At 42.2% G+C, this 12,781-nt stretch overlaps 1 protein-coding gene across 3 annotated transcripts in view; it reads right to left on the bottom strand.

The window, feature by feature from the left end:
• Positions 1 to 4,815: 4,815 nt before the first annotated feature.
• Positions 4,816 to 12,781, bottom strand: part of WDR11 (WD repeat domain 11) — a 71,707-nt gene continuing 63,741 nt past the window's right edge. Inside the window, exons 26-29 of one of the 3 annotated variants that reach the window (XM_075000530.1) lie at positions 12,191 to 12,288; positions 9,320 to 9,465; positions 8,781 to 8,863; positions 4,816 to 7,352 (exon numbers count right to left, since the gene is read on the bottom strand). In XM_075000530.1, coding sequence (XP_074856631.1) covers positions 7,198 to 7,352; positions 8,781 to 8,863; positions 9,320 to 9,465; positions 12,191 to 12,288 — 482 coding nt within the window. In that variant the 3' untranslated portion in view covers positions 4,816 to 7,197. The remainder of the gene's footprint in view (positions 7,353 to 8,780; positions 8,864 to 9,319; positions 9,466 to 12,190; positions 12,289 to 12,781) is intronic. The other 2 variants (XM_075000529.1, XM_075000528.1) reach the window with 2 other exon arrangements.

Consider the following 12,781-nt stretch of genomic DNA (forward strand, 5'->3'; position numbering starts at 1 on the left):
GATGACCTGCACGAGGGAACCGATGGCCCGAAAGCGAGCCTCTGGTAGATATACTCTCGCTGTAACCGAGTTTATGCGAGCCCCTATGAACTCTATGTCCTGTGTGGGGTCTATTTTTGATTTTGCCAGATTGATAACCAGGCCGAGTGAAGAGAACGTGTTTGCTGTGACGCGTATCATGCGCAGAACCTCCCCCTTCGAGGCCCCTTTGAGCAGGCAGTCGTCCAGATACGGGAAAATAAATACCCCCTGTCTGTGCAGGTAGGCTGACACCACTGCCAAGGTTTTGGTGAAGACTCTGGGGGCCGAGGAGAGGCCAAACGGTAGGACCTTGTATTGGAAGTGTTCGTTGCCTACCATGAACCGGAGGAATCGCCGGTGAGCCGGATGGATAGTTATGTGGAAGTACGCATCTTGTAAATCGAGGGCTGCGAACCAGTCTCCATCGTCCAGTGCTGTAAGGATGGAGGCGATTGTGGTCATCTGAAAACGTTGCTTGCGCAGGTACCTGTTGAGGCCGCGAAGGTCTAAGATGGGCCTCCAGCCTCCTGTCTTTTTCTCCGTGAGGAAGTACCTGGAGTAGAACCCTTTCCCTTGCAGTTGCTCCGGCACTCTTTCCACTGCCCCTATGAGCATGAGATGGTCCACCTCCTGCCTGAGCCTCGCTACATGGGAGGCCTCCTGGAGGTGGGGCTTGGGTGGAGGTCGTGACGGTGGGAGCGACTGGAAGGGGATGGCGTACCCCGTGGCTATGATCTCCAGCACCCATTTGTCTGTGGTGATCCCTTGCCACTGGTCGTAGAATGGTCGGAGGCGATTGTGGAATAGTCGCTTCGGATGACCTTGTGCGATGGTAGTGATGGCGCAGCCCTGGATCTGTATGTCAAACTTGTGGCCTTTGGCCCCGCCCCGAGGACACACGGCTCTGTTGTGAACGTCGCCTGGGAGTTCTGTACTGCTGGTGCTGTTGATGTCGCCCTTGCTCGTAACCCCTGTGGTATTGGGGGCGCTGTTGCTGGTACTGGTACCGTCTTTGTTGAGGGTAGTACCTTTTCTTTGTGTATGGAGGGGTGTAAATCCCCAGGGTCCTGAGTGTGGCTCTTGAATCTTTACTGGAATGAAGGCCCGAGTCAGTTGATTCAGAAAACAGCTTCTGCGAGTCGAAGGGAAGGTCAACTATCTTCGCCTGCAGATCCCTCGGTATACCCAAAGTCTGGAGCCAGGACTCCCTTCGCATCACCACTGCCATTGCTGTGGAACGTGCTGCTGTGTCCGCAACGTCCAGGGTGATCTGAATTCCTGTCCTCGAGGCCGCGTAGCCTTCTTGCACTATGGCCTTGAGCACCGGCTTTTTGTCCTCTGGAAGCGAGTCCATGAGGGAGGTTAACCTGGAATAGTTATCGAAATTATGGTTCGCTAAGTGCGCTGCGTAATTTGCCATTCGCAACGTTAAAGTGGAGGAGGAGTAGACCTTTCTGCCGAACAGCTCTAGCTTCTTGGCATCTTTGTCTGTTCCCCCTGTCCTGAATTGAGATGTCTTTGATCTTTGTTGCGACGACTCCACCACCAAGGAATTTGGCTGTGGGTGGCTGAACAGGAACTCCATGCCCTTCGCCGGCACGAAGTATTTCTTATCCGCTCTCTTTTGGACAGGCGGAATAGTCGCAGGGGTCTGCCATATCGTAGTGGTGGACTCTAAGATCGCTTCATCAAGCGGTATTGCTACTCTGGAGGAGGCCGGAGGTCTCAAATTTTTGAGGAGCTTATGGTGTTTCTCTTGCACCTCTGCTGTCTGGATGCCTTGCATGAAGGCCACCCTCTTAAACAGCTCTTGAAACTGTTTGAGATCGTCCGGAGGATGGACGTCCCCCGGGGCCGTAGCCTCGTCCGGGGAGGAGAGCGAGGAACCGCTGGGGTACGTCTCTCTGGACCCTTCCGGTTCCTGCTGGTGATGGTACACCCTCTCCCTAGAGGTTTGCGAGGGAAAATCTCAGGGTTCCATAACAAGTCCCCCCGAGATGCTTGAGTCTCTGTCCCCGGTCGCAATTGCCCTCGGGGGTACGAGATCGTCTGTGGGGATCTTTCCCTAGTAGATTGCCGATGATGTCTATGTCCTGCGTGGTAGGGGCGACCATGGCAGTATAGGCACTGTTCTTGGGAAGGTGACCTAGACCACTCCCTTGGTGCATACCCTCTGCGTCTGGGGGAGGGAGATCGTCGAGACACTGGAGAGAGTGATTTTGCATAATAGTCCAGCGGTTCAAACCCCAGGAAGGGTGAAGGTGGTCCCAGCCAGGGTGAGGCTGGTTGCAAAAATGGAGAAGGGGGCTCCGGGTAGGCTAGGGGGGACCCCTGCCTTCTGGTTGGAGTCTGCAACATAAGCGGAGGGCTGTGAGAAAGCAACTCCACAGCCCTGTCCGGAGAGGGGCTGCAATGCCTCCTCTTGTGTGCAGCCTTCCCCCTCCCTGGAGAAGGTAACTCCGCCCCCTGACGCACAGGGGATCCCGGCCCCGTCCGCACCGTGCTAGGCACGCTCGAAGGCGGTGCCGCACGTGCGGTGTCCTTCGGTGCCTGCAGGCTGCATGCCTGCGCGCTCTGCACCGCCGGTTCCCCGGGGGTCGGTGCCGCTGCCTGCAGTGCCGCCGGTACCGGCGCTTGTTTAGCCGCCGCCCTGACTGCGGTGCGGGGCGGCTGGCTGATTATCGGAGGCTGAGCCGCTTCCACGTGGCTCTCCGTGCCGCCGCCGATCAGCTGTTGCTGCGGCTGGGGGCTGCTTGCTCCTCCCGTCCCGCTCGCTGTTGCTGCCGGCAGGGATCGGGCTGGGGAGGCTTTCCTCCGTTTTTGCGCTGATGGGGTGAGGGAGGCAGCTTTCCTTTTATGGGCCCCGGAGGGTCCCTCCTGCTGCAGCCGCTCCGGCACGTCTGGCTGGAGGGCCTTATAAAAAAGCAGCATTTTAAGCCGCATCTCCCTGTCTCTCCTTGCTCTGGCTGTTAATTTAGCACAGAAGGAGCATTTCTGTGCAACATGGGACTCCCCAAGGCACCTTATGCATAGACTGTGCCCATCGGACGCTGGCATCGCCTCTCGGCGGGACTCACATTTTTTAAATCCTGAAGAGGACATTGTTGGTGAGTCTTTCAGTTGTTAAACGGGTACTTAGCACCTTCTCTGTGCTGTTTTCCCCTTCCGATGGCCTGCCGCAGCAGGAGGGCTGATGGCCCTATGCTCCTGGCCTCCGGCGCTTGTTACTGGGACTGGATTGAAGCTGTCCCGTTTGTAGTTTGTTTGTTGCTTTTTCTTTTTTTTTTTTTTTTTGAAAAAATAACAACCGGCTAACTTGCAGTAGCCTAAGTACTTGAAAAACTTTAAAGAAAAACAGTTAAAGTCATTGAATACGCTACTTGGCCTTAGCCTAGTTCGGATTCCGTCTGCAGCCGACGGCGGTTAAGAGGAACTGGCGGGGACCGGATTGCGCACATGGCCAGGAGCGCGCAAGGGAGCAGCGTGCGCCGGCGCATGCGCGGTCCGGCAGAAACTGCTTGGAAGATCCGATCTGCGGCGCCGGGCAAGCCCGACACCTATTGTGGAGCACCCACGGGGACACTCGAAGAAGAAAAGCGTATTTTGCAGGAGTCCCATCAAGACACCCAAACACCTTGGTCACAGAGTCTCCTTAACGATGGACAGGGGTTGTGGTCCTCCTGAAGTAAACTTCAAAACTGGTAAAAAAGGCGCTTTCCGGAAATCAAGAGCAAGCTTGATTTAATATAAAAAAGCTCCTGGTATTATAGATATTCAAAGAACTATGGAGCATATGTATTTGAAAATTTACTTCCTATATGGCTTCTTCACTTAAAAAAAAAAAAAAACCCTTATGGTACAGAAGCATCAAATTTAAGGATGCTTTAGAGAGTTCAGTTTTGATGGATGCTTTAAATCTTTATTTTGTAAATATTTCAGTGAAAAGACAAAAAACAAACAAAAAACCTAAAAAACCCCTACAGAATACAGATATCAGCCACTGTTTGAAATACTTCATGGATGCTTGATGATAAAATAATTGACAAGAAACAAGAGTTTAAAATTACTCATTTTGGCAATTATTTCATCGGACAATCTCACTTTTGACAATACGTTTCTGCAAGAAATCTCACACACTCGAGCACCTTTCCTTTGGCCACATTTGCTCATCAGCTGATTTCCACAGTCTGTTATACATCAGAAATATGTCTAGAAATTATTTTACAACATTTTAGCCGAAATGGCAGGCTTGTTCCTCACAATAAGGAACTATTGCCGTACTTTGAAGTACGGTGTGTGTAGACGCTCAACTTCGAAGTTGCTTACTTTGAAGTAGGCAACTTGGAAGTTATTTTTGTAGTGTAGGCACAACCTAGGAGTTTAGTGACAGAGACCTCAGTGTAAGCAAAATAACTTCCCGGAGGCATAAAATCAGTCAGATGTACTGATCTGTTGGTATAAACCGATACTGAGGCATATAGTTATCATTAAGCTTTCATGCTAGAGTGCAAATTTGAGGAAGCTGATGTACACAATGCTTTCTGATATTGCTTGCAGATGGAAGTGAAAGTTGAGTGTTAAGTATATTACTGACAGTAATGTAGACATCAGAAAGGTTTGGAGGAACGCACACGTCATTTCTTTAACTTCTTTTCATGTTTTAAAAGTAGTGAGTGGATGGGGCTGCATCCTGCTGAAATTTTAACTGCCCCTAAATTTAGGCTTTTTTGGCAAATAAAATAAAAAGTTTAAGAAAAGCAAAATTTTCAGCCATAATCTGACTCACATGCATGAAGCTGAACTTTATTTTTCCTCACCAGTCTAGTTCTAATCAGCAGTCCACCCTGCATGGTTTTATAAACAACAGTGAAGGAAAAATAAAGGAAAAAAGTAAAAGGAGATAAGTATATGGTTAACTATAGTGATTACAGTATTTCTGAATTAATCAAAAACACAGTGGTTTTTAGAATATTTTTAATTACATTATGTGACTGTGTTCATATCCAAATGGATTTTTGGAATGATTTTTACACTGCCCATAATTTGTGCATAAAGATAACAAAAATCAGATAACATTGAACAAGATGTACTGCCTTCATACTTAAAAGTGAAGCACATATAAACACACCCAGTAAGAAGATGACCTTTTTGAATAATCTCTTTTTATAACACAAAACCACAGATTTAATATTCAAAAACTGTACACTAAGCATATGCAGAATTTCTTCAGAGACTTACTGAGAAATGCCTATAGGGATTTGTCTAGGGACAGATTCTGATACGCTTACTGATGCTGAATAGTCTTATAGAAAAGAACATGAGCAATTTTGGATACACTCAGTGTAAGTAAAGGTGACAGAGTTAGATCTTAGCAGTTACATTAACTTTAATTCAACTACAAGTTAAGCAAAATAAATACTTAAGGCAAATTTTATCATATATATTTTTCCAGCTAACATAATTATATGTGATTTGTTTATAATACTATAAAGGAATGTACATTACAGTATATGGAACATGTGGCAGGAAGAAATCAGATACATTATAGTTAAAACATTCAGTTTCCTGTTTATAGAAATGAAACTCAGATTTTTCTATTTACATAAAAGACTATGTATTGAAAATTCCAACCTTTTGAAATTTTAACTCGAATGCCATTTTGGCTTACAGTTAAAACATTTCTGGAGTTAGAGATGTAAACAAATAACCAGACATACAGGGAAATTTTATGTTCTGTTACTTTTAGTGTGTAATGCATGAAGTCAAAACAACTGCTCAGCTACCACTTCGAAGATTTAAGTGATATGTTTTTTTACAATATCGCATATTACAGTAGTTAGCAGCAGTAACTTAATTATAAGTAATTTTGCAACAGTAATATTTCCTTAGGTGACAGTTGCAGTATCCGTCACCTTCATTTTGTGAGTGCAATGTCACATTCCAGGCAATGGGTACTCCAGGCAAATCTTATTTCAGCAGACTTTTTTTAAAATATTTCTTAATCCGTGTAATTGTAAATAAAATAGGTATGTCAGCTGCAAGCAACAGTTATGCAAAGAACTCTGTCAAACAAGCAGTTAGGAGGCCGAGGCTCAAATACTGTATGGCTGGCACAACAATCAGGAGCAGAGATTTTGCCATACGCATTATCTGTTACGAAAATCCTGACAACCTGGGCAGCCTTCCTCACAGTAAGGTAGGGAATGACATCTTGAAGGCTATACCATGTTGTTCTGTACAATGCTTTTGCTACCATGTGATGATGGCAGCACATTCAACAACTCACTACGGCTATAATAGCTCCTCAACTACAAAAGAGTTGCAGGAGCCTTAGGAGCCCTTTCTTCTGATAATACTGAATGCTGTGCAGAAGTCTTGCCTTTGGCCTGTGTGATAGGACCTTTTCCTCTCCTTTGGACCTCAAGAACTGAACAGTACAGTGCAGGGCAGCATTTATTCCTCAAGTCATGAAGGACATTTAAAATGACAGGGAATGTAAATGTCTTAAAAATTATAACTACTCTAATATGTTCAGGAAATCACTTTTTGATGGATTTTGAAAAGTTAAAAAGGAGAAATTTGGAACAACTTTTTAAGTACTTCTTGTAACTAAAGCTTTTAAAGTAATATTCACAGCTGCGTAGGAGAATGTCAGAACACACTGAATTTAACCAATATAATTATAAGGCTTGGGAAAAACATATGGCTTTCACACAAGAAAACCCCTGCATGTTTTTGTAATCTACACTTAACCCTTAACTAATTTTTCTTACTACATTTCTTAATGTACAGATTCCCTAAAAGATACATATAAACTCATCTCTATACAGGTCTCTTGAAGTAAAAGTAGCTCTCCATCAAACTCAACAAATCTTTTAGCAAATTCTGGAACCTTGATCTCTGTGCTTAGGATCAGAAAGTTAAAAAACATTTCCAGGTCTATGATTTTTAGCTGTCTCTATGCATGTTCCCAGAACAGATAATTTAAAAAAAAAAAAAAATTTAGATAACTTAAAAGCAAGCTCTGTCTTAACTAGTTCTTGTCACTGTCTCCACACGCATCTTTTTTTAAAAAAGAGAAAGGATATTTTTCATACAATGGAATTTCATTAACTATGGAAGTGTAGCTAAAAATACTACATCTGACAAAAATCTTATATTTTTATGACAAAGTTGTCACTCTTCAGTCACTTCCTCTTTAGGTTGCTTAAGCTCATTTAATAAATCTTCACCAACAGGTCCTGCTTTTGAAGCAAACAGAATAGCCCCCTGCTTAAAGCCCAGCATCTTCAAGCCTCTGGCATAATCTGCAAATATCACATGGATTAGTTTATGTAAATCATGGTTAAGGAAAACAGATGCAAGACATAATGGAGAAGGCTCAGAACAAGGCTTGCCTCACACACACACCCCTATCTATGCAGCAAATGCTGAATACTGCTGTTAATTACTTGTTCACTCCTGGAACAACGTATCAAATTTTATCTAAAAGTAACTTCTAAACCCAAATGAAGGCAAAAATCCTAATGCAACTGATTTAGCAAAGAGCTGCTCAGCACCATTATTTCAGAAGGCAACAATAAATTAAAAACACAACATTTTGATAAGGTCTAGGGAAATTCATGTGAATGCACACCCAGATACAACAATACAAATTCAATGTCTCGTGTGAACATATATTGATTTTCTAATGTTGCAAAGGCCCCACTGGTAGCAAAGAAACTGTAAGATATTCACAATAAAATAGTTTGGGATGAACTATCAGGCTCATCTGTGGCTCTGTCAGCTGTGAGAACCATAATACTCCCAATATTAATGTACATAAAAACTTCACAAAACTCCTGCACTTACTGGTACACTGCTTAAGATAAAAAAAACCAGACCATTTGTGAAGGCTGTGTCTACACAAGCACCCCCTATTCAAAAGAGGGATGCAAATGAGACACTTTGGGATCTGCTAATGAGGCGATCCAATAAATATGAAGTCTCATTAGCATACTGGGGGCAGCAGCAATTCAAAAGTGAAGCTCTCGATCGCGCGCAGCCTGTCTACACCGGGTCCTTTTCAAAAGGACTCTGCACACTTCGAAATCCCCTTATTCTTCATTGCAGTGTCTCATTGGCATATCCCAAAGTGTCTTATTAGCATCTCCCTTTCGAAAAGGGGGGTGCTAGTGTAGACGCAGCCTAAATGCTGGTTAAACATTTGCAAGATTCAACAAATTACCAGAAGTGTGTGTTGGAAGAAACATATTAAGTTTTCATCTCATACTAAACTTTGATCGATACCCTCCATAATTCTTACAACTTCAAAACGGATGATCGTTTCAGTAAAGAAAAAAATCTTGCCTACACACACTTTGAGGAGCACCAAAAGACCTCAAATTTAATGTACATTGGGGGTGTACAACTTTTAAAAAGACAACTACCTCATTAAGCAGAAACCAGCACAATAGTTCAAGTTCCATCAGAACTAAAATTCTGCCACATGCTCTAATCTCCACGGCCAAACTAAAAGGTGTGAATTTTGCGCACTTTTGTTTTTATTTTTGTTCCCTGATTTGTTTTCCAGTGACAGAATGCAGGATGAGGGTGGTTTTGTGCTTAGGATGTGTATTTCCTCTACATTTATTTCCTTATTTTGTTGCTCCTTTAAGACTTGCAGTATACAGCTTGAGGGACATAAGTATTAGGAGATTCTCTTCCTGTAGAGATGAGCTAATTTTATATTTCTACAATGTATATCTTTAGAAAAAGGATATTTGTATCTTCATTAACTTCAATTGTGCCATACTTCATACAAACCTCAGCAAATAAGGCAGCTCTATCAAAATACCTCATGCTGTTGAAAAGGAAAAAAATAAAACTTGTTAGGACAGGAAGATTTAAAATTTCTTCAAAATATTTTATCTGGTTTATATAACTGTAATTAAAGAACATTCAATGAGCTGTTCTCTGATGCTGAAGTTTTGAAAAGACAAAGTTCAATTTACTAGCTCTAAGTAAAAGCTGTGATAAAATGTTAGCAACTTCTTTAGGCGCCGACACCTTTAAATCAGCTGAAAATTTACAGTGACAGCACAATCCCTTGAAATTACAGAAAAAGCATCAGTACAAGTAAACAGACAAGGATTACATACCTATGAAGTTAACCACTAAAGAAAACAGAATGAATTGTTCAAAACTAGAACTAAATACAAGACAAGACGTTCACGGGGAGCCTCCTCCCTCCCCCATTTATGGATCAAACCTTCAGCTAACAATTTTGGACAAAGCAGAGTATAACATTCAGCTCTACCTGTGTAGCATCTCTGCAACTCTTGTAAAACTGCCTAGTGATAAAAGGACAAGGATAGCCTTGGATTTCTGGTTGACTTGGGGAGAGCACAGGTGATCAACCCAACGTTTCAAGACATCAGAACACTCCTCTGAATTCAAGCGAACCTTTGGGAGATAAAGAAAGCCCAAGTCTGAATGCTCCAATTGCTTTGTAAGAAAAGGAAGCATGTCTGTGACAAGCCACATATTTATGTATTACAAGATTTTATAAGAATATAACTTCATTACAACTCAGCAGATTCTTACTCAAGAGTTTATCTCAAGTTACCACTTTCAAAACCCCAAATGCACTGGATGACAATGAGGAAAATGAGAAACACAAGGAAGTTGTCATATTTCTTAGACCTTGACTTAAGAAATTGGGCTTGCTTACTATGGATTCTGCTAACATGGGTGGTTCACAAGCAGAGTACACATATCTCAGTGTATGCAGAGGTTTACAGAGGTCTTCCAGGGGGTAATCAAATCATCCAGATATTTACATAGTTTACAACAGGCTACATAAAAAAAAGTTAGCCTAAACTAAAATTTTATGCAGACAATGACTTGTTTATACTGCTCTATATGCTATACAAAGAACTGTAAGTACAATATTTATAATAAAACAATCAATCAGTAAAATAAGCAAGTAAGAAATTTTTCAGTAATGGTGTTCTGTAATACTAATATTTTTACATCTGATATTATAAGAAAATAGTTTTAAGTGAGGTGAAACTTGTGGTACACAAAACAAACTAGGCTCCTGAAAGAATTACAGTAATCTGGAAAAGTTGAGAGCCTCTGCATTAACATACTTCACTGCAATCAAAAGCACCAACGAAAAGTGTCAAGGAACTCAATACACTTGGAAAAACCTCAACTTCTCTTAAAGATTTAAGAAACAAAAAACTGGGACTCATCTACAGGTTGAACACACTCTTGTCCAACAACATCCATAATCTGGCATGATTTTAGTTAGCGGGATGACCACTTATCATAGGTTTGGCAGGTTTCCCACGGTCCCATAAAGTTTGATTACAGTCATCACTACTGGCTTTTAGTGTTCTGTGCTGTTATTTAGCTGTAATTTACCCCTAAATGTCTTCTAAGAGCCAAGTAAGCAGTGAAAGTGTTGGTAACATGCTAGGCAATAGTGACCTCCAGTGGTCTGTCAAATTCTCTCATCTGGCACCCGTCAGGCTCTGGCCAAGAGAAGTTCAACCTGTATTTGGAAAAATCTATAATCCTCCCTTTCTCTTACTTCTTACAGTGAAATGGATTATCAGACTGATTTTTTTTCTTACTTTAGGATAGAAACTGAACTTGGTGAAATTGAAATATATTATTTTCCCCCAACGTAAAAATAAATGACATAAAGGATATACAATTTTACAAAAAAATATGTAGACAACAATCCAAATAGGTTATTGAATGCATTTCATAGAATCATAGAATCCTAGGGCTAGAAGGAACCTCAGCAGGTCATCCAGTCCAGCCCCGTGCTTCAAGCAGGATCAACCCCACCTAAATCATCCCAGGCAGGACCTTGTCAAGACAGGACTTAAAAACATCTAGGGATGGAGAATCCACAACCTCTCTAGGCAATGCATTCCAGTGCTTCACCACCCTCCTGGTGAAGTAGTTTTTCCTAACATCCAACCTACACCTCTCCTTCGGTAACTTCAAACCATTGCTCCTTGTTCTGCTATCTGACACCACTGAGAACAGTTTCTCTTCACCTTCTTTAGGGGTCCCCTTCAGGAAGTTAAAGGCTGCTATTAAATCACCCCTCAGTCTTCTCTTCTGTAAACTAAATAAGCCCAAATCCCTCAGCCTCTCCTCATAGGTCACGTGCTCCAGCCCCTTAATGATTTTTGTTGCCCTCCGCTGAACCTGCTCCAGCACATCCACATCCTTTTTTATACTAGGGGCCCAAAACAGGACATCATATTCCAGATGTTCCCCTCTATTCAGCACTGGTGAGGCCACAACAACCTCTCTAGATCTGCTCGAAATGTTCCTCTTAATGCACCCTAATATGCCATTAGCCTTCTTGGCTACAATGGCACACTGTTTACTCATATCCAGCCGTTCATCCACCATAACCCCTAGGTCCCTTTCTGCTGTACTGCTGCTTAGCCAGTCGGTCCCCAGCCTATAACAATGCTTGGAATTCTTCTGTCCCAAGTTTAGGACTCCACACAGCTCCTTGTTGAACTGCATCAGATTTCTTTTGGCCCAATCTGCCAATTTATTCAGGCTCAAAGTAGAAAACTGGGAATATTGACCATTGTTATTCCCCAATCCTATAATCTGAATCAAGCAGGTGGACCATCATATATGGGTGAAGAACTTCTTGATTTCCCCATGGAAGAAGGTTTCTGCCACAATGACCAGTTGCACGGTTGGGACATTACAGCTTTGTGCACTGGAAAGAGCTTTTCTCACTGCTATGTTTCTGAATTGATACTGTATTTTCTTTTTGTCTGAATGTCCTTGAAAGCAACACTAATCTCTATGAATATGTCAGTGACAGGCCTTTTTTTCCCCCCCAAGTTTATTTCATTTCCAGTGTTCTGCAAACTACTAAAGTAAGGAATATTTATATTAAGAATAAGTGAAATATGTATAATATATCATACCTTTTGCAATTTTATTTAGATATGAAATTTTTGATTGGGTCATAGAAAAATATAGATCCCAACCAAAGAATACAATATCAATGGAACAAGGTCATCAGTGCTTGCAGGTAAAAAAAAATATCACTCCAGTTCAAAATAAGCCAAAAAAAAAAAAATGTAGGGTTTCTCTGTACTATTTGGGTAATAATCTGCATTGAGTAATTACATACTTTTGCAAGCCATGCTGCACGATTCCATTCTCCATAGGTTTGCAAATAACGACAGGCATCAGCAGCTTTATCTATTAGACTGAGCAACTGTACTCCCTCTGGAAAATAAAAGTAGATTACCTAAAACTTAACTCTCAGCTAAGGGGAAAAACAGTTTATATTTAATTATAACACGTCCACTTCTAGAAATGGTCCCTTGCTGCCTCTTGGGATACAGGAGCTCCATAAAAGTTCCCAGTTCTTAACACCTACCTTTTCAGCATGTTAGAACTTTGGAGCTCCAAAGGTTATCTAGGACACCATCTCTGAAGTGCTCCACAAGATTCTCACATCTCCTCAGCTTTTCTTTGTCACATACAGACTTACTAAGGAGATCATGGGATCATTCAGACTGAGTAAGAATCACAGAATTATATTAAACCAAAAGCCCAATTTTTGCAAATCAATCTTTGGGGGAAAGTAGCCTATGCCCAAAAAAGTCATCCATGCTCTAAAACTACAAGCAAAACAGAACAACATGCTTAACAAGTGTCTCAACACCTATATACATAAGTTCTTACTGCACATAACTTCAAAAATTCCAATTACAAC

Source organism: Carettochelys insculpta, chromosome 7 (genome assembly GCF_033958435.1).
Source record: "Carettochelys insculpta isolate YL-2023 chromosome 7, ASM3395843v1, whole genome shotgun sequence".
Classification (NCBI taxonomy): domain Eukaryota; kingdom Metazoa; phylum Chordata; order Testudines; family Carettochelyidae; genus Carettochelys; species Carettochelys insculpta.